This window comes from Orbicella franksi, chromosome 13 (genome assembly GCF_964199315.1).
Source record: "Orbicella franksi chromosome 13, jaOrbFran1.1, whole genome shotgun sequence".
In the NCBI taxonomy this organism is placed as follows: domain Eukaryota; kingdom Metazoa; phylum Cnidaria; class Anthozoa; order Scleractinia; family Merulinidae; genus Orbicella; species Orbicella franksi.
The window spans coordinates 7,693,868-7,714,912 of NC_138157.1; the positions used below are offsets into that span (position 1 = coordinate 7,693,868).

At 39.3% G+C, this 21,045-nt stretch overlaps 2 protein-coding genes across 2 annotated transcripts in view; one reads left to right on the forward strand and one right to left on the reverse strand.

Moving 5' to 3' along the window:
- Positions 1-620: 620 nt before the first annotated feature.
- The window catches only part of LOC145466696 (uncharacterized), a 48,149-nt gene continuing 27,724 nt past the window's right edge, over positions 621-21,045 (reverse strand). Inside the window, exons 43-76 of the mRNA XM_081450407.1 lie at positions 20,951-21,034; positions 20,391-20,474; positions 19,837-19,911; positions 19,064-19,147; positions 18,879-18,962; positions 18,602-18,685; positions 18,434-18,517; positions 18,125-18,208; positions 17,727-17,810; positions 15,283-15,366; positions 14,502-14,585; positions 14,306-14,389; positions 14,136-14,219; positions 13,439-13,522; positions 13,262-13,345; positions 12,601-12,684; positions 12,435-12,518; positions 12,192-12,275; positions 11,827-11,910; positions 11,443-11,610; positions 10,883-10,945; positions 10,669-10,778; positions 10,546-10,578; positions 10,265-10,306; positions 10,110-10,171; positions 9,592-9,623; positions 7,651-7,721; positions 6,693-6,795; positions 5,892-5,960; positions 5,527-5,634; positions 5,324-5,385; positions 2,749-2,773; positions 1,939-2,031; positions 621-1,345 (exon numbers count right to left, since the gene is read on the reverse strand). Coding sequence (XP_081306533.1) covers positions 1,259-1,345; positions 1,939-2,031; positions 2,749-2,773; positions 5,324-5,385; positions 5,527-5,634; positions 5,892-5,960; positions 6,693-6,795; positions 7,651-7,721; positions 9,592-9,623; positions 10,110-10,171; positions 10,265-10,306; positions 10,546-10,578; positions 10,669-10,778; positions 10,883-10,945; positions 11,443-11,610; positions 11,827-11,910; positions 12,192-12,275; positions 12,435-12,518; positions 12,601-12,684; positions 13,262-13,345; positions 13,439-13,522; positions 14,136-14,219; positions 14,306-14,389; positions 14,502-14,585; positions 15,283-15,366; positions 17,727-17,810; positions 18,125-18,208; positions 18,434-18,517; positions 18,602-18,685; positions 18,879-18,962; positions 19,064-19,147; positions 19,837-19,911; positions 20,391-20,474; positions 20,951-21,034 — 2,715 coding nt within the window. The 3' untranslated portion in view covers positions 621-1,258. The remainder of the gene's footprint in view (positions 1,346-1,938; positions 2,032-2,748; positions 2,774-5,323; positions 5,386-5,526; positions 5,635-5,891; positions 5,961-6,692; positions 6,796-7,650; positions 7,722-9,591; positions 9,624-10,109; positions 10,172-10,264; positions 10,307-10,545; positions 10,579-10,668; positions 10,779-10,882; positions 10,946-11,442; positions 11,611-11,826; positions 11,911-12,191; positions 12,276-12,434; positions 12,519-12,600; positions 12,685-13,261; positions 13,346-13,438; positions 13,523-14,135; positions 14,220-14,305; positions 14,390-14,501; positions 14,586-15,282; positions 15,367-17,726; positions 17,811-18,124; positions 18,209-18,433; positions 18,518-18,601; positions 18,686-18,878; positions 18,963-19,063; positions 19,148-19,836; positions 19,912-20,390; positions 20,475-20,950; positions 21,035-21,045) is intronic.
- Positions 15,374-17,718, forward strand: LOC145466697 (proline-rich transmembrane protein 4-like). Its single transcript, XM_081450408.1, has one exon. The coding sequence runs from the start codon at positions 16,356-16,358 to the stop codon at positions 17,322-17,324; it is 969 nt and encodes a 322-aa protein (XP_081306534.1). The 5' UTR covers positions 15,374-16,355; the 3' UTR covers positions 17,325-17,718.

Sequence of the window (21,045 nt, forward strand, 5' to 3'; positions counted from 1 at the left end):
AATTGGCCGATTGCGTACGAAGTTAACAAGTCAGAATATAGAGTATCCGTTTCAAACATTTTTTTTTCTATATTTTTACTGAAACTTGTATATCAACTTACATTCAAATGTTGTCTTATGAAATATAGACTGACTTCATTATAAGGACATGCCCATTTCCCGTAAAAAAAAAAATTCCCAATGTTTCCCCGTATCCTACTTCATGCTAGTGAGAATTTTGGATTTCTATGCTTTCTTTTTCCTTTCAGACAAAAAGTCATTTGCTAAGACCGGCACTGTTACGCTGTGTAATTAAAACCTAACCCGACGGAAAACAAAGGGATTTCCCCTTCTCGACCCTCAGCATTGGCCTTATAGCGCCGTCGTCTTGCAACTTTTCCCTTAGAAGCGGACAAACTGACTTCATTGTGTCGTAATTGTTTGGAAATAAATGTAAAAAAAAAAGCAATGAACACGCATATAGTATGACTTCCTTCTTCGTTAGCACTGTCTTCCTTCTTCCTTCTCCAAAGCCCCGCATTGTTCACCGAAATATTCACAACATCATTTACAAGTAAACCATTTAAAATTAGGAAGAGGGATGATATAGAAGTCTGGTAGCAGAAAAACAACATAAAATATTACGATGTCTGGCGGCATGTAGAACATTTATTGACAATTTCTACATTTCTTTATACGAATGAAATAAAAACTTATTTGTCAATAAATAAAACATAATTCTTTAAAATTACGGAAAAAAACAATAATATATAATATTTCTCATGTCATGTATATCAGAGCTTATACAGCTTTACGTTCTCTTCACAAGAGAGACTTTCATATTCACCTAGCAGTTAACAATGAAATATATTATTTTGTATATGTTAAAAATATGGCTGTGGAAAACCAACTGAAAAATTGTCTTCATAAAAATAAACACTGTCTGACTTAACGTTTCCAAAAAAGAATTGATCTTGATATTTCAAAGACTGAACGTATAAGCTTAGCGTAATTAAGGTGAGAGGTAGCTAATTTTTGCTCTGGCGAATTAATGTTAAAGTACTTCCAGGTCAGCTTTTCAATGAAGGTAATTCTAAAATCAATATCTTATCCCTACATAATTGTTCGCAATTCCTAACTAGAGATATAATTTTTTGTCCCTAATTCGTAATATGTTATCATACCCAGAAAGCGAAAGCCATAATACAGTTTATGTCAGAAGAAATTGAAACAATCCAGTCTAATTAATCTTTTCCCAAGGCCTTTGAAGCTGTTCAAGTTATGCTTCTTCATTATTAATCTGTGCTGTTAAATCTCGTACTTTTTGGGCCCAGTACTCGCTGCTTTGCTGTAGTTGAATTGACAGCTAAAAAAAGAAAGAAAGCAAGAAAGACATATTAAAATGGCACACTGTTATTTTATTGAAAAGGTCCCAATCATTCGGCGCCTTCGCGCGACTCGCGTGGTATACGTTTAAGCCCGGAGGGAAATGCGAAGTGCGAAGTAGAAAGTGCAAGTCTAATCAACTAGTGGGAAACGAGAAGTCATAGTTATAAACAGGAAGTGAAAAGTGGAAGGTGAGAAGTGGGAAGAGGAAACTCAAGGAAGTTAGGAAGTGGAAAGTACGAAATGGGAAATCTTGAAAAGTTGCAAGCGAGGAGAGCGATGTAAGAACCAATAGCGTGAAGTGGGAGGTAGGAAGAGCTGACTCGTTGCAAGAAGAAAGCGGGGAATGGAAAGCGACGAAAATGATAGCAATAGTAGGAGGTGACAAGTACGATGTGAGAAGTCATAGCAAGGAGTAGGAAATGAGAACTCATTCCAACAATTGGTATGTAAACCGTTGGAACAGAGACGTCAAACCAGGTTGGGAAAAGTGGTAAGTAGACAATGAAAAGTAAGAAGTCAAATGAAGAAGTGGGCAGCGAGATAGATGATAGTAAATTCTCACTAGCATACCTCACCAACTCTTTTGATCCAATAAGACTTGTCCAGAACTTGAGGATCCTTTACACCTGCTTTATCTATTTCCTTCCTCATGATGGACCTGACCTAAAAAGAAAAGAACGCGCTTCTTATAACAACACTTTGTAACAAGCAGGAGATTGAATAAGAGTGATATTAGACCGAGACAATACTTCATGTGACTATTTCTACCCTGCGTGAAGCAGTGATTCATTATCAGATTTAAAATAGTCAAAACAAATGGCGATCACTGTTTTGGCGGCCCCGGTGAAGCGGAAAGAAAGACGATATTCAGGAAGTATAAATGCCTGCTTTTCCAAAGACTTTCTCACGGTAGGAACTGTTTTATTGCAATCATCTTTCTAGCTGCCGCTTTTCTATATCTTTTAATTTACAAAAAACGGAAACTTTTTCCTCATACAAATGACAAGCGCTCTAGATCTTATTAGCCTGCTGTATTATTCACTCTGTAGAAGCACAGTTAGTAGAGGGGAATGGTTATGAAGCCCAGCAAACATCAGCAAACATCAAAGGAGCAAACAAAGATGCCAAGATTTCTGCTGGAAGGTCCACAACTGTGCACAATCTATTGCTTTGCTATGCATGAATTACGTAACCAAAACGTTTCTATCGGTTAGTTTCTCGGTCAGAAGCAAACAGCTATTGTGTTTTTTGCACGGTCATGGCTAAAAACATACAACAAAGAAGTTTGTCGGGTTTCATAATCATTCCCCTCTATTAACTATGGCAGAAGCTTCAGCAAAGATTACTTGAACTTATCGTAATAACTATCATAACACTTACTTTATCTTTCTGACCGGACTTTTGGCTGAAAGAAAGAAAAATTTAAACATGAGCTTACCTACCCAGCGAAAATTGGAAATCGTTCAAACATTTAAAGGACCCTAGTCAGCCTCAGCCATTTTCGATACCGTCGAAATTATTGATGTTGCATGGTGAAGCGAAATCTTATTGCTTTACTGTAAGTCGTATCTGAAAGTATGTTTAATTATCCTTAGGGACCGTTCATTTTTTATAATGTAGGGGGGGCTGGTGGGATTTGGGGGGGGGGGCATGCGAAAAAAAATGGCTTTCGAGGGTGGGCCATCCCAAAAAAATAAGGGGAAAAGGGGGGGTCACGTGAAATATTTTAGTAAAACTTTAAAATGGCATAATGTTTGAATATCAAAAAAATTGCTATAGAATAAACATAGAAGGCAGGATATAAATTTATTACAAACTTTCCTTCTGCTTTAAAAAAGCGTTTGGCGACAAAAAGCATTTGTAGCTACTGAAAAGAAGTATTTAACACTGTTATTTTCGAATGCAACTTTCACTGGCACTCATCTTCATCTTCGCTGTCGTCGAGTTCTTCGTCGCCGTTTGTGCTGCTATGGGAGTCTCTTTCACCAATGCTGCAAGAAGCAGGAATGCTTTCCGTCAGAGTGTACTCTTCAGGGTACATGAAGGTGTAAACATAATCTCTGACTTCCCGCTCAAGGTTGGTGGTGATTCTGCTTCTTGCAGCATTGGTGAAATAATTCCCTTCCAAGAGCTGTGCGATGTATGGCCCATCTCTTCTAAATATCGACGCGGCAACATCCTCAACTTTAAGACACTCTTCCGGGACGGCCGTTCTAGGAGGGTACACAAGGCATTGTGGAAGATCATATCCTAGCGGGTTTCCAACACAGATTCCATAAACTCGTTGGACGTTGTTTTCAGTCCGCTTCCTCTTTCTTTCATTTGACTTTCTGCGGTTTTCTTTTTTCCTTCTCCTTTAGTTGATGTGCTGTTTGAGTATGCCTTTGAATATGCTGTTATAATTGCTCTTCTTATTTTCTAGTGCTTCCATGTCCTGCGTTACCTTCGTCAACTTAGCTTCTGTACATTTGATCTGTTTTACATTAAAACTGTGGGCAAATTCTTCGCCCTGCTTTAAAGCAAGCCCATTGGACTGAAAGAGTGTGGAATCGTGTTCCTTTACATCTTTCAATATGGCATTCAACTTTTCCACCATTGCTCTGTGCTCTTTGATGGAGAAGTTCAGTTTTCTTCCATCACTGGGCTTCAACTGGTACCCTTGCATGGAAAACTCACTCGCCCTTTCTGAACAGCCATCCGCACCTAGAAAAATTGCTTCTTTTGCATGTAAGATGTCAAACTGCCTGGATCGTTCAGCTGTAAACCTTTTCTTAAACGACTCGTCGCTTTCGCCATTATTGCGCATTTTGGAATGAGCCTCTTTCATGATGTTCATGTAGTAATGCGCTCTTTCCCCGATTGGATTAACAATATAAAGAAGAAAGAGCATGGAAGTGGCAGGCTGGTTTTATCTGACCCAGAGAGCGTTGCTCTATTTGCAGATAAGTTTATTGTCAAATCGAAGTTTGTGGTGGATTATCTTCAGCATCTTGAAGTGCTGGAATTTAAAAGGAAAAAGAGAGCAGAAGAAAAGGCAAAGTTAAGTAGGGAGGAGGATTATCCTTGGACTGAGTTGTGCGAAGATCTAACCAAGCTTAAAAAACTACGTGTTCCAGAACTAAACAAGTACTCAAACCACCACGGGCTGAAGCAGCATCTGAAAAGCAGCAAGAGTGAGAAAGTAAAGGCAATTGTAAGACATTCATGCTTGCAGCAGAAGAGTCCTCTCAGAGCTGGCCAACCAACACTGAGAAATACCAGGACATTGACACAAAATGACAACAGGGCAAGTGCTGACAGCAGTGAAACGGATGAAAGTGACAATGATGAGTATGACAGTGATGCCATTGACTCTGGGGGAGAAGACGATTCAAGTGACGTCATTCTTGCATTCATCAATTCAGATGAGGAAGATGCCAATGAGAGACCAAATGCCACACGCTCAGGGCGAGCCATAACTAGGAGATCCGAAATTGACTTCTCTTTCTTTTGATTTGTTTTTTAAACAACAGCTCTCTGTCGTATAGAGATTGTAAATGTTGTCTTCATAGTGAGCACAATAACGTGAAGTAGGGGGATAATAGAGAAATATTAAAAAAGTTGAAATCTAAATATTGTTTGTTCAATTTCTTTTTGGGGGGAGGGTCATCCCAAAAAATGACCGCTATAAGGGGGGGCCATGTGAAAAAATTGGTAAGCTGAGGGGGGGTCATGCGATTTTTAAATGGTGCTTCCCAAATCCCACCAGCCCCCCCTCCCTCATAAAAAATGAACGGTCCCTTAGTACTTTCACAGTGATTTCTTTCGTTTCGACATGCTCCGAATAAAATATGAAAGCCAAACTCGCACATGTAAACAAAAACAAAGGTGTGGCTGACTAGGGCCCTTTAAGTTCAAAAGGTTTGAATCACAGAAAAGAAACAGAGAATGAGTAACACAGAGATTTTACACCTACAGTCCTTTGTCCAGCGAAGAGTACGCAGAATCATTCAACCCGTTCAAACCATAAGCATCCATCTGAAAAAAAAAATTTATAAATGAAATTAAAACGCGTTACACTATAATTAAGAGCCTGCAAAATGTGTTGAGTTTGTACACCTTTTGCTACTGATCACGTGGATAGCACGTGGAAGTCAGGTCATGTGACTAGCCACTTACTATGTTGTCGGTATCTCTGTGTGGTACCTCGGCGAATTTATAAGACTCGACTTGAGCCTTCAACGCCATGATGGTTTGATCACGTGATTCTAGTTGAAGTTGCAGACTCTGGAGAGAAAAAAGAAATTGTTTTGCTGAAGGCATTCATTACTCAGATGGAAGAAAACTACAAACTAGCAGGACAGTCAATTAAAAACGTTAAAAACTGTGGCCATCGGCACCTATCCAACAGGAATGCGTCAACAATAGCGACGTAAAAACGAAAATTAATGGATTTTTTCTCGATTAAAATAATAAACAAATAATGTCCTTCCACAAAAATATTTTTCTCGTTCACTGGAAAAATCAATAAGCAATGCAATAACCTTTCTAGCTGCTGCTTCTCTATCAATGATATGTCTTTGTCGTAGATTTTCTTTGTTTAACGAGTTTAGCTGTAAATATGGAAAAGTAAACGTAAACGTCAAAGACTGTAAAAGATAAATAGAATTAAACTAAAAGCAAAACCTGCAACCAGCCGCAGGGCAGCGAAACAAGTAAACAAGTAAGCGCGGGAAAACAAGTAATCGGTGGCAAGCGCGGGAAAACATATTGCCGGTGGCAAGCGCGGGAAAAGTTGCGTAAGTTCACTGACAACCAATCAATTAATTTATTGGAAAGCAAAACCAAAGCGAACAACTATTTACCAACGAAATTCGTTGAAGAATCAGCCTAAAAGCAATGGCGTTGTTCAAAAAAGTTCATATGCGATACAAGCGATTACACGAAACGCTTAATTGCAAATCATAACCAAAGACAAGACAAGCCCGGCCAGGGGTTTTGGGTGTATGATAACCGGAGCCGTTTTAATTTAGGTGGTACTCTTTCTTAGAATTCAGGAATGTATGGAGTTATTCCTGAATATTTTTGTAACCGTATTCGGTACATAAACATGAATTAGAAGTATAAGATACTATTACATATTTAATACCACACGTTTTACAATTTGTAGGTATATATATTGGTAACTCACGTGGGAAAACGGGTATATTGGTATCCCACTACGGCCCCACTCCCCCCCCCCCCCCCCCGCCCCCCCGCCTCGCCCGGCCCTGACAAGGGAGACGTCTGGGCTGGATATGAAAGGCTCAGAACATTGCTACAAGCGCCGGGTTTCTATTACTCACCTGCTGGTTAAGTTGTTGAATACTTTCTACGTTAGCCTTTAATCGACCATGAAGATCTTCTATGGCGTGAGCTTTACTCATGGCTTCTGTATTTTGGTCGTTCCTATAAAGAAAAAAAAAGATAACCGAGAGAAAGTTGATGAGAAATCAGAAGAACTAACTCATGAAACCCTAGAGTAAAACTTTATCAAAGGGCCAAATCAGTTGTGATTTGTTTGTTCAGTATACAAACGCGATAGCTCGCGATATTACTGACCTACTAAGTCCAATGATTCAATCTTCAAGGGGAAAAAGATGGCGACTGGTACATTTAATCATAATTTGCAGCGCAAAAACCCTAACAACGCTGATAAAAACGTACAAAAGAAATTCTAAAATCTTCAAACCTAGCTCACACAAAGTCACTGGCGCAGGGACAAATGTTGCAGAATCGACTGTGTTTGGTTCGCAACGTATTGCGGTAACAGCCGCCATCTTTTTTTCTACGGAGGATTCAGCACTACAGCTGTTAAAATCATTCAGAGGGCTCGAGAATGACACATCTTAGAGCTGCGAACAAATTCGTTTGTCATATGGTAGTAATTTCCTTTTTATTCCAAAATAATCACGACGGTCGAAAAAGACGTTTTTGTTCCGCAACATTTGAGTGGTTACATGTAAGCTTATTGCTCATACGAAAACATCTACCGTGATCCTAAAAAACAATTTCTTAGTCTGTGAGGAAGAATGACCGATAAAAACAAAATTAATGTAAGCCACACTACGAAAGATCCTTTAAACACCTGAAATTTCTAAGGCAAGCAATCTTCTAACTCTAATGACCATATTGGTGAAAGGAATGTTCTTTAAAGCAGGGCGCATCTAAGACGTGATGCGGTAAACACATTTATCACGGTATGCTATAAGCGACGGATCAGTATATAATCAGAGTATTGACTGGTTGCTAGTTGATACTCACTCGTATTCTTGAAGACGGTTGCGAAGTTGATGAAGAAGCACTTGTTGCTGAGCCGAATGTGACTGCAAGGCCTGTTGGGTTAAGATGACAAAGATATCATATTAAATGCTTCATTTTTTCACCTCGACTGTCTTTCTGCCTTTGCTGTCTCTGCAACTAAAACAACACCGCACTTCTTAGGGTATTGGAATTGCGGACGTAATGTAAATTTTCATTCTATCGCAAGGGAAAAAAACAGGACAAGTGCTTCGACTTGCACGTAGCAAGGAAAGGAAAACTAAATAGTTTAAAAGGAGCGGTATACTTTAACATTTCTGATTCTCTGTTGTAAAACTTATCAGAGTTGTTTGAACAAACCTTAAGGAAAGTTTCTAAGTTGTTCTTGTTGTTGTCGTTGTTGTTTTCCGAAAGAGAGGTGACTTAAACGCAATTATTTAGCTCACGTGAGAAAATGCAGGGCATAGCCCTTGACAATTCAGACAAGCAAAGCTGAGTTGATGCTCGAAGCGAACATAGCAAGAGCAATTGTGAAGAGGGTTTGTACATCCACCGCGGATCTTTCCAAAGCCGTCCAAGTTTGTCAAAGAACCGAGAAATGGTTCACCAATGCAAAGAAGAACTGAACTGTCTCCACTGTAAACCGAGTCGACGTCACGTGAAGCCGCCATTTTGCAATCCAAACTTGCCGAAGAACGCCTTCTGTTTCTCGAGCAGTTTTCTTGGTAGAGAAATAGTTAAAACTTGAAATTTCCTAAACTAGCGATAATTTTCAGTTTTCTGGAATAGATACACGAAAAAAGCGGTCAAAACTACTAAAATTTTCTTCGCTTATTTACGAAATTACTTTCAAAGGCCGTGACAAAGATCGATTTTGGGAGAAACCATAGTTTAGCGTCTTTGTTGTCGCAGAGTCTCTTTCGACCTGTTTCTTTGTGCGTCCAAATGAGTCTAATATGAGAAGTTTCCGTGTATTTTGTTATTTATGATCATTAAAAGATCCTCTTTGTCACGGATCAACAAAAGCAAAGATAACTACACAAAAAGAATTGATATTTCAGTTGTTCTAAATCGATTCATTATTAATGGTATCTTTGTTTGATTTATGACATGATTTAGGCCGCATTAATGAATCCCCCCTAAAAAGTGCAGGTGGAATTTAGCTTATAACATCTCTTCTGTATCAAACGGAAATCCACCACTAGATTTCCATTACACGATGAAGAAGTCATTTATTTGTAGATAATTACAGCCGACAAACTCATTTAATTGGGGCTTTTTTGCTCTTATCTCCATCCGTGATTACGAGCCGCCTTTTTGCAATCCGAACTTGCCGAAGAACGCCTCCTGTTTCTTGAGCTTTTTCTATGGCAGTTTCCTTGACAATGAAAATTTTAAAACATTTCCTAACCTAGCGATAATTTTCCGTTTTCGGGAATAGATACACGAAAAAAGCGGTCAACAAGTAAGCAAACCTGAATAACTGAGAGCATCAATAACTTAAAGTTTAATTTGCAAACGACGTTTTAAAGAGCGACAACCTATTCGAACACAAGACCAAACTAGCATTTGATAAAATCGATTGTAGCATACTGCAATTAGTTAGGAAAAAACTTTGAACCACAAATTAAAATTAGATAGTATCTTTATCAATATTTTACGCCGACAGTTTGAGAGGAAAATGAGAAACCTAGCTTGCGGTCTATCAGTACATAATTATGTAATGAAAAAAACAAAAAAACAAAAAAACAAAAAAACAAAAAACGCTTAAGACAAACTTGTGTAACCAGTCAGTTTTTTGGTTGAGTTTTGTTTGTTTGTTTGTTTGTTTGTTTGTTTGTTTGTTGTTGTTGTTGTTATAGTGTCGAATAAAAGGAGAAAACCTCTCTCGCAAATTAACCGAAATACACAAAATATAGGTCAAGAAGCGAATGAAAAACTAACCTTTAGTCGTTCACTTTCCATTCTTCTCTCCTCTGTAACATAATGCAGTAAAATAAAACATCATCTAATGCATCTAATAAATTGCTGTTCCTTCAGGTCTGATAAATGTTTTTAACCTCTTCGCTGTTAGTTGATGATCTTACGTTTTCGCTGGGTGTCTTCAAATTGAAGGCGAATACCCGGGGTATTTGATTTTAACTCTGCGATTTCCGTATTGTAAATGACTGGGAGAATTGCTGCTCCCCCCGGAAGAAATGTTATTTCCTCCCAGCATTTTCTCACGTTCCACGTAACAATTAGTAGGTAACCATTTATACTCCACTTCAGGGTGAAGAGAGGTGCTGTGAAATTAAAGTCAGGTCTTGATCAAGAACACTACACAATGTCCCGACGAGCGCTAGAACCCAGACTTCTCGTTCTGAAGTCCAACATTGGATCGTATCTCCTAAAGAAAAATTGACGTGCTAGACAACCGTAAAATTACTTTGTACGTTACAGGAGCTGCCATTTCCACTCACCTAACTCGCTTTTAATAATAGCATTCTCCTTCTTCAGTGTGTCTGTTGACTCAGTGAGGCGTCTAAAAAAGAAAAGGAGACATCTTTTCATCTGGCAAATGACGAAAACACATTGTCATAATGACATTAGTGGATATAGTGGAAGAAGGACGTACTCTTTTTCAGACTGAAGAGATGAAATTCGTCCCTCTTGCTCTCTGCAAAAAAATCAGTCAATCAAACAATTAAATCAATCAATCAATCTGTCAGTCAGTCAGTCAGTCAGTCACTCACTCATTTAATCAGTCAATCGTTCGATCTATCTATCAATCATTGAGTCGTTCGGTCACTCTCTTACATAGTCACGAGCTGGTGCATCGTTTTGCAATGACAGTACAACCTCGCTAATTATTTTTGGAAAATACATGATGTTTAACACTTGTCTTAATTGACTTACCGTAATCTTCCTGCAAGCCTTTCGTTTCCTTGCCTGGGGGAAATGAGAGAAGAAATAATTAGCAAATAGACTACAGTTTGATTACGATTCAGTCAAAGTGTATAATCATGCTGTAAAACTCACTTCTGTTCTTTCACCCAGCTGTTCACATTTTCAACCACAAGTTCGCTCTCTCTATGCAGTCGATCGCCATTTGCCCGCGCGTCCTCAAGAGATACGCGAAGGGTCTGGACCTAAAAATCATTGGCGATAATGAGATAAAACAAGCAACTACGACAGGTTTAAGTAGGTTTTGTCACAAGCTGATTAACATATTTCTCAACTTTTTTGAACGTACCTCTTCCAAGCAACTTTGATGTTGTTGCCGTGAAATGATAAATTCTTGCTTCAGTTTTTCATTCTGAAAAACAAAAGAATGGTCGTTTATATATCAGCGACTGATTTCTCTGTAAAGGAAGGAAAATACATAGATAACCTGCGAAGCATAGTTTACAAATGATGCCTGTAGACTTTGGGAAGGAAATTTTTTTTGGCATATTAAGGCTTACCCTGAAAATTAGGGATTACATTACGAGGTAAAAATGCTGTGAAAAAAAAGTCACCAAGTGAATCGTGTTTAGCACTGCCGACGTTGAAAACAACAATTCTCATCTATTGCAACTTAGATTATCAACAAGGCAGTTTTCAGATGAAGCATTTGGCATACAATGATTTTTTGCACCCTTATCATTAATCTCTAACCAATCAGAAAATGACTACATCCGCACAGCCAATCAGGTTCAAAACCAAACAAAATTCATCTGTAGCCTGCGTGACGTTTCCCGCGCTTTTCAACGTCTCCAATTGGTTGTCGCCCTAGTTGTGGCCATGCATACTGACCAGAAACCGTTGTGTTACCTCATCTTGTATAAGCCGATGTTTTTCCTGTAATGTCGCAAGCTCAACTTTAAGCACGACTAGTTGTTCGTCTCTTCTTGCGGCTTCTTGACTTTGTTTTTGAAGCTTTTCTTGAGACACGCCTAGTTGACTTTTTAGTTCTTCGATACTTCTGGAATATTGTTGGATCTGCAAATTAAAATAAAGTTGAGGACAAATAAATAAAGCAATCAATCAAACAAGCAAACACGCAAGCAGTTGGTCATCTAGTCAGTCAGGCAGTCAGTTAGACAGACAATCGGACAGTCACACAGTCGGGCAGTCGGACAATCAGAGAGTCAGACAGTCGGACAGCCAGTCAGGTCTGCAGGCACCCAGGCAGCCTTAAACAATACACAAACGTACCTCTCCATCAGAATATTTATTTTTGTCCTGAGCTCTTTTCAAGTCGGTCTTTAACTTTCTGACTTTCTCCTCCAATCCTAAGATCTTTGGAAACAAAAGTTTACAAGAAAGTTGTACACATGATACAAGTTGCGAATAGCTTAGTGAAAATGAGTAACTAAGCACATGGGATCCTTATTACACTGTTTAGTGTTCAATCATGATATCATTGTAAATTGTCCGTGTAATGCTATATTTGACGAGTCTCTAGCTATAGGTCTCTTCGACATGATTGTTATTTTACTGACTAGAACTGGAAACAAAACACAAGTGTATGTTACAGAATAGTTTTTTTTTTCTAACTTCAAGTAGTAAAGCACACGTACCTGCTCTTCCATGGCATGGTTCTGTTGTTTTGTTGTCGCTAACTCCATTTTGGTATTTGCTAAGCTCTTGGAACGTTGCGCCAGCTAAAAATGACAAATAGTGAAATTGTAACCCAGAAAACGCCATACAAACTATGAACGAACGAGAGAGTACACGATGAAACCAGGACGCCAGACTACACAGCGATTTGCAACTATTAAACGGGTGTCTGGTGAACCGCTCTTTTGTATCTAACAATTTACCTGATCCATTGCTTCTTTGTGGTTGCCATGGGCACCAGCTAACTGTACTTTTAGGTTCTGCACATTTTTATCGAGGTTTCCAATCTGCAAGGGAACGGAAAGCATTGGAATGATCAGCTATAGTACGGGACACAGCTCAAGAGCAATGGCAAGAAAAATCATTTACCTGTAGAGTTGAATTTCTGTGATTATCTTGTGCTCGTTCGAAGTCTTTCTGAAACTGATGAAGGGTTTCCTCGTAGCGTTTCACCTAAACGATACAAAAGCGGAAAATATGTTTGTACTTAGAACTGTAGAGAGACCACGTGTCGGTGTTAAGCCGGGGAAAAGCGTTTTTTTCCTTTGAACAAACTCATCTTATACTGAATTAGTCGCTGGGGCCACCTTTACACAAAAACAACGACTTGCTCCAACAGCGGAGAAAAGTTTGGTTGCTGGTAATAAATTAAAATTTTACCACATCGTATAAGACTAGATTATCTTCTTCATAAATCTTTTTTCAAAACGAAAAGCTGTGAAATGGTCCTTTGTCTTACAGCGTTATTAACTTAAGGGGTGTTTGTGTCAATTTCCATTACAGTTCGGTCTGTCATTTGCTATTCTAGCAAATTCAGTGGTAAGGACAAGAACCCAAAGCGTTTTTGCTTTTTTGCACGAGGCGACAGCAGCCAAGTCAGAATTTCCCTGTCGATATAGGCCATGTTCCTTAACGACTACATTGCTGAAAACTGCAGGCATAGACGAGACTTCCACTCTCAGACGGAAAAACAAAACTTGTCCAATATGCAGTGTAATCTGCTGAATGTTAGCACAGAACACGCCAATACCTCGTTTGTATGGTTCTTAATTTTCTTCTGTGCCGAGCTCAGGTCAGTTCTCAGGACCCGGATGTCGGCATCTCGTGCTGCGATCTGAAAAATAAAACATGCGCGATTAAGGTACATAACCAGACTAAAACTAGATGAGAAGCATACGGAATATGGTAAGTGTTTTCTGTTGTCTACCTCCTCCATGATATTCTTGTTCTTTTCCAATACTCCGCCAAGCTCCTCTCGCAGCTGACCATTTGACTTTTCTTTATCCCGAATCTGAAAAAAAAAAAAAAAAAAATCACACACGAATAAAAACAAGCTATTGCTTAGTCAACATAAATTAACCCCGATTCCATAGCAGAATTCTACCAAGAGTATCACTACTTCCCACACAACCCTGAAGAATATCTGGCACGTAAACGGTAAATATATACACCGAATTATACAGGGAAGAAAGCTATGATACGAAACTAGCTGAGCTTTTCCCAGACGATGGTATTTCAGTGTGCCCCTCGATGAAAATAAGCGTCTTAAAAGAAAAACACGGGCTTTCCGCAGCTGTTGAAATATCTAACTAAATGGAGGATCTTAATGGGGTGAATCGTTAGTTGTAAAACGGACCAAACATTTAGCCGATAGGCGTAAAAACCGGAAAAGTAACGCGTAAAAAATTTTCACAGCAAAAAACATTTAAAAGAAGAAAATCAAGTCTCAAAATCCCTCGTCAAGGCATTTTTTGTGTCTTGTCTTGTAGTATGCCATGTTAGACGCACTAATAGATTGAGGGTGGTTGTAATTAATTAAGCGAGCTTGAAGAAACCCGCACTCGTTTATACAACAAAGACAATTTCGGCGCACTAAACAGTCTACAACACACAAAGCTACTGACCGTGGATTTAAATTCCTCTTGTTGTTCGATGTAGGAGGAGATCTTGTGTTCTTGCTCTTCCATCACATTTTGACAATGACGGATCTAAAAAAACAACAACAAATTGGTTTAACAAACTGTTTTTGTGCTTAGACAAACATAAAATACTAAGCAAATCGCGTGTTTCTCACGTGTTTTTGTGCTTCTTGTATTTGTCCTCTGAGCTGCGCTTGTTGCGTTTCCAGTTCCCGTGCGCTTTCCAGTTGCTCGTTAAACTAAAGCAAAGAAAAAAGCTCATGATAAGATCAAATTACTAAAGATGGTCATTGTTAAAAAACCGCTTTACAATTTCATTCATAGATTATCTCAGAGCCAGACTTCGCTTACCTGTTCGCTAATAACTTGGTTTTCCTTCTGTGCAGTCTCCAAATCTATTTCCAGTCTCCTCGCTTTATCCTCGTACGCGGCCGCCTAAAATTACAAAGCAAAAGAAAATAACAAAGGTAATAGAATGCAAGTACGAGTTTGTTAAGAAGAGATACAATCGAAAGCGGTTGGTAACAAAACAGCTCATAATCACTTCTACTGATGCTGCAGTTGAACAAGAGCATAACATAAATGAAATACCGTTCTAGAAGCTCAGAAATAAACCTATATCGTAAGAGCGCAATCTAGTGGAACAGTATTCAACAAATGACAAGAACCACCAAGAAGTTAGGATGACTCACGGTGGAGGATACGAAATTGAAAAACGTTTGTCATTCTTTGATGGGACATTTTTTATTTTTCATTTACGACAGTTTGAAGCAACTGTTTCCTGGCGTTCATGCACGCAACTTTGGCGTTTTAAGAATACAATATTTACATATGATAGATGAAATGTCCGGCATGTCGAACGGGTTTGACAAAGAAAATCCTCCCAGACATCAGGCACTGGCCCTAGCCGATGACCCAGTTTGAAGCGACTGCTTCCTGACGCTCATGCACCAAACGTTGGAGTTTTAATAATAAAATATCTACATATGATACATGAAATGTCCGGCGTGTCGAAAGAGTTTGACAAAGAAAATCCACCCAGACACCAGTTACATGCTCTAACCGATGAGCTACGGAGAGACACGTGGAAAGCTGGGCCATTTGCTAATGTTCATAGTGTAGTTTGACTCACCTCCTCTACAGCTGCCTGGTGTCTTTGCTGGGCCACTCGTAAGTCAGCCTTAAGCTGCTCCAGATATCCGTCCAGCTCTCCAATCTAATACAAATTGAGAGACAAGGTGTCAACCAATCACAGTCACGTATTTAGCACAAGTTATATCATGTACCAGAGGAGTGATCAACCTCGTTCCCAGGTCCTCTCTCATCCTCCCTCGAGAAAGAAATGAAGTCACCGTGAGTCATGATGCGTCATGTGATTTTATTCTTGCCTCCTCTGATCACGACAAAGGAGCATGAATACAAAACGTTGCTTAACATTTACCTGAGCTTTTGACTGCCTGGCTGCATGCATTTTTCAAAGATTACATTAATATCCGTCGAAAATTTGACAGTTTTGGGTCCTTGTGTCGGAACCTCGCCGGAAAGTTAAATCGTTTTAACCAGACAATGTTTATTTTTTTTCTGCTTTTTTATATTCTAATGAGAACTTGCTATTTATCTCTTTTCGAAATCGGAACGGAAATGCCAGTTCTGACAACCTTGACGGAGTTAATCTTCTATATATTTTTATTGTCGCTTTTTTATCATGGAAAATAACTGTATACAATGAAAATACATTTTATTACTCAAGCAACATTTTGGATACGAAAAACGAAAGGGGCGATTTTTTTTTCACCTGTGACCAGATTGGCCAAACAACAGCCGGCCCAGGAACACCAGTTAGCTTAAATCTTAATAATAATAATAGAATAAGAAAGCCTGCTACGAGTGAAAATTACTTTTTGAATTGATTGCTTTAATTGCGGCACGACACCTGACAAATTTCACATGGCATGGATCTTAGCCAATAGCGTCACGTACATCAAAGCAGAACTTATAAAATGTTAATTGCTATAGATGTTTAGAAAACAGTCAGACGCATAATTTGACATTAATTCATCTGTTGGTTTAAAACCCCCAAAAAAGTGTTTACTTGAGGCGCAGCTGGAAAAACTTTGAAAACCTTTTAATTAAGAGCTTCTAAGGGTAGTGTGATTTTGAGACGAACGAGAGCAAACAGCAACGCAATTCCGTGCGCCCTAAAAGATGAACACAAGCGTTAAGAAAGAAACACTTTCACCTAATTACACTGGCGATTCGTCGCTTCGTAGCTGGGCCGAACCTTCGCCAAACTGGCTAGAAGCCATCAAAGAATGGAACTGGCTGTGGGAAGTTCACATCTATGGTTTCGGAACCATCTTTGTCCTAATCGCATTGTTCGCACTGTTTTACCTCATCTACTCCCGCAAAACCACCTTTTCCAAGCATAGAGTTCATTTAGCTGTAATGAACATCGCTTTGCTTACCGCAGGATTTTTTCGAGCACTGATCCTTTTCTGGGACCCTTATGCCTCCAGTAAGGACACCACAGATTTACAGCTTCTCGTCTGCATTATTTCTTGGGGAACATCCACAGCTTGCATCACATCAAGCTTCAGTATCATGCTTCTAATTTTCTTGGAAACTACCAAGATCTCACTGGGCCCTGCCCGCCTCAAAAACTTACCGTGCTTGATGTCAATAACTCTAGCAAATATCTTCTACTTAATAATGTCTGATTTAGTGGTGTGGTTCCATCCTCAAGCAAAAGTAATGATCTTCATTTGTCACGTTTCATTCGCGATTTGGGGGTTAACAGTTTCAATTGGATATTTAGTTGCTGGAATTAGGATGTGGCGTAATTTGAAATCCTCGCTTGGTGAAATGTTCTTCAACCGAGCGTTAGACCGGGACGCCACACGACTCAGGAGGTTATTTGTTCTGATGTGCTCAGCATCTTGGTTTGGAGTGATCAAGTTTTCCCTGTCGCTGTACACGGCTATCGGAGAATACGGCGTTTTCGCTGACATTGGTTACGTCAAAAGCTGGCCCTGGTTTGCGATACAGTCTTCATTGAGAACTCTAGAATCACTAATGTGCGCGTTTATCTTCTTCATCGGTTTGAATAATCGAAAAAGCAGTAATAACACTGCTCCGGACATTTGTTTGGCTGAACAAGTGGCAAGAGTTCAATAGGCAGCTGAGCCAAATCACAGAAGAAGTGTTTTTCAGAAACTGATGTGCTGCATTGGCAAAGCAACCGGGCAGAAACGGTCGCGAAACACCGTAAATTATGGACAAGGTTTGGCAGCTACAAATAAAAAAGCTCAGTTATGGCGATGCCTAATTTTAAATTCCATAGGCTAAACGGGTCACAGGTTTTTCAGCTTTTGTCACACATTGGATCATTTTTGAGACCTCCAGAGACGGGGGGAAAGAGTGATTAAGCCGGCCTATACTTGACGTAAGCATGTCTTTCTGCCTCACTGTATATTTCAAAAAGTTACTTTAGTGGTTTCATTGGTGCCTGGAACTCCGTGCACAAAATAAAAAGAAGATAATTGCAACTACCAAGAGTGGAAGTTAAAATGCTTATACCTGTCGATTTTGCACTTCTTGTTGTTCATTAGTGCTCTTCAGTTCCAGCTGCAATCTGCGATTAGCTTTCTCCAATCTCACAACCTGAATTACAGGAAATATATATACAATCAAAGCTATGATAATCTGCTCTGAAAAGACTAAATAATATTTACTAATCTTAACAAATCTTTCATTTTCCAGTCACCCTTGAAACACAAAAATTCCTTTCGGAGAGAATTAAAACTTATTTCAGAAAATGTTTCTGGCCTTTTTTCCGATACAAAAATGATAATTATAAAGAACCCAGAAAGCATAAAAAATTTCTTGCCAGTTTGGTTTTGACACTGACTGTAAGCCTGTCAAAAAGCCTTTCATAAACGCTTGTCAATGAAAGAACCAATCAAATTTCTCCTCACCTCTGACACTCTGGCACTCAGCTGGTCTTGAGTTGAAGACAAACTCTGCTCCACTAGACCCAGTCTCTCCTCACAGCGTGCGAGCTGAAGAAGCAAATTGGGAGTTTATGAGGAAACAACATCTTAGGATTCCGCAGCAATGAGTACAAAAAAGGTATTTCTTAACTTCGCAACAATTGCTCATTTGATTTTCCTTGTGAAAAAAACTATTGCGTGTAGTGCATGAATCATACGAACAGGTCATTTCTTAAATCGACGTATCCGAAATCTAGGAGATGGGAACACAAGGGAAATAAATTTGTTATTTACCTCTTGCGCGGCGTCTCTGTGCTGTTGTCGGGTATTTGACAATTCTTCTTCTAATTGAATAACTCTAGCGCGCAGCTTAGAGCCCTGAAATTAAAGAAAAAAATTATGAAAATAAAAATAAAATTGGGCATCAGGCATTTAACTGCACGTTTTTCATTTGTCATGTACCTCTTCTTCCAAGTGGTTACAGTTCGTCTGGATGGTAGTAAGTTGCTCGTTCATTTCAGCTGTTGTCTGTTCGTAAGTGTAGATCTAAAAAACAAGTAAAATGGCATCAGTCATTCCGCTAGGCTCGATTTCCAGCCGCTGTTCGGGAAACCAGCCCGCGCTCCTCCCCGAATCGAGCGTATCATTCCGCGTTTTTTAACATCCAGGAAAAAAATGGAAAGGAAATCAGTTAATGTAAATATCAGTTAATGTTTGAGGTCTTGATTTAAATGTCTACCTCGTTGTCTTTTTCTCTGAGTTCCTGATCACGTGTTGTAAGGGTTGTCTGCGTGGCCGTGAGCTTGCCATTCAACTGAGCGACCTGGAAACAAATAGAGCAATGTCAATTACTTTCGGAAAACAATAGAAAACACTGATATGTTTGCTTCACTTCGGGAGTTAATGTAAACTAAACTCTCTAACCTCCTCAGCGTAGCTTTTGACTGTTTCTTGCAGGCTTGATAAATCGCCTTCCAGTCGCCGAACTATTTCTTCCTTTTTCGCCATCTTAAAAAAATATATTTCAAAAATAATTTATTTCTAGTATCATTCAAGTTACAAAACCATCTATAATTTTAGTCCTTACAAAACTGATCCTAAGACTGCAAAGTGCAGCTGCAGAGAGGTCAAAACTTCCTTTTTCTTTGTAACTTAATTTAATAATTCAAACGGATGTTTTGAACTGCATTATTAATAAAGACCATCATTAATATCTTGAAATTCTTCAATAAGTGATTGAGCGGGGAATTCTCCTAACAGAAGTTGCTAAGCAACAGAGTGCGTGCTTATAAGGCGTCCCCATTATTTTTGTGATTGGAGACTCCTGTCCCAGTGGGATCAACCGTTTCTGGTTGGGTAGGATTTTTCGTGTTCTATCGGGGAAAAACCGTTTTCGGGTTGGTTTGGTTGGTGAACTTTTTTAGCCGGCCTCAAACCAGGTTGAAACGGTTGAAAAAGCATTTGCGTGATTATGTTGTGTGATCGTAGCTCGCGTAAGGGCTATTCCCAGGAGTCACCGCATTTTAACCGAAAACGGTTGGAAGTGTGTTTCTTAACCTTATCAACCCACACCGGTTGCTGTTGAAACGGTTGATCTCAACAGAGCACGACCTAAGAAAAGAATCGGAATTCTTAAAATTAATTTCTTTCCTCTTAGTAGAACCGTCACACAAAATGGGGGCATTTGTTGGTCATACCTCATTCTTGTTCTTCTGTTTCACGTTGGTCAGTTCTTTCTGTAGCTGCTGGCTGAGTTGTTCACTACGGGTAACCTGGGATTCAATGAAACGGCCCCATTTTTTGTCTTATTGAGTTCAATTTGCGATCATAATGAGTATTATGGCGATTACTATAAAAGCAACCATCCAAATAATCACTACATTCGCAAGTAGCATAACTCAAGATGTTACCGATAGTAAGCGCGGAAAAAATCACGTAAACCATGTCACGGCTGGTTTTGGCAGTGAATATGATTGGCTATAAAGATCACACTATCGCTCTGATTGGCCAAACTATATTAGAGTAGTCTATGAGTCAATCCTGACGCAGATAACGGAAAACTGCGCAAAGTAAACACAAAATGTCTTTAGAAAGATCGATCATAGAAGTGCCCTAGAGCGCATGTCTTGAATGAGCGGGAAACCGCATGAAGAAAGATTAAAGGGAAAACTGAATAACTTACACACTGTAGCGAAAGAAAAAGAGCGAGCTAGACGAGAAGGAATACCGTAGTGGTAAAAGAAATTTTCACCTGTATGGATGCCTGTCGTCTGTCTTCTTTCACTCTACCCAACTCGTCTTCCACTTCCAGCATTCGCTCTTCATAATATGTAACCTTGAAATGTGAGGCAAAAGTTAAAGCGAAAGACTTCATTCAGTCCTCACTGAAAAGATGAAAGGTGTGACCACTGAAAAATTAGAAACTCCAAAAGGGAAGGTCCTCGAAAAAGCATTAAAAAGCGCAGTGTTTTCTAGAGACAACGTTTTAGCGCAATGGAGAAATTTTTTTTTTTTGCATCCGTGAGGATGAAGTTATGGTCAGCAGTCGCGGCATTTTCGTAGCGATTTGCCCTTACGTGTGGATGGGCGAAAATGAACAGAGCGTTTTCGCATAACGTCATGGCAGCCATATTGGTGTTCCAAAACAATGAAACGACGGCCATGTTGGTTTACCACACCAATCCCGAGGGAGTTGAACTCTTTTCTTATGTAAACACTTTCTTTTGCTCCAATACATTTGCATGACTGCTGGCCACGTGAGTGAAATAGTTCTATGACATGATAATTGCATTACGATTAAAGGATTCACACCTGTTGAACTCTTTGAGCGTGTTGTTCCTTCTCGGCCAGAATCGCGTTTTGTAAACTTCGGATTTTCTCTTCTTTCTCTGCAATCTATAAAGGTT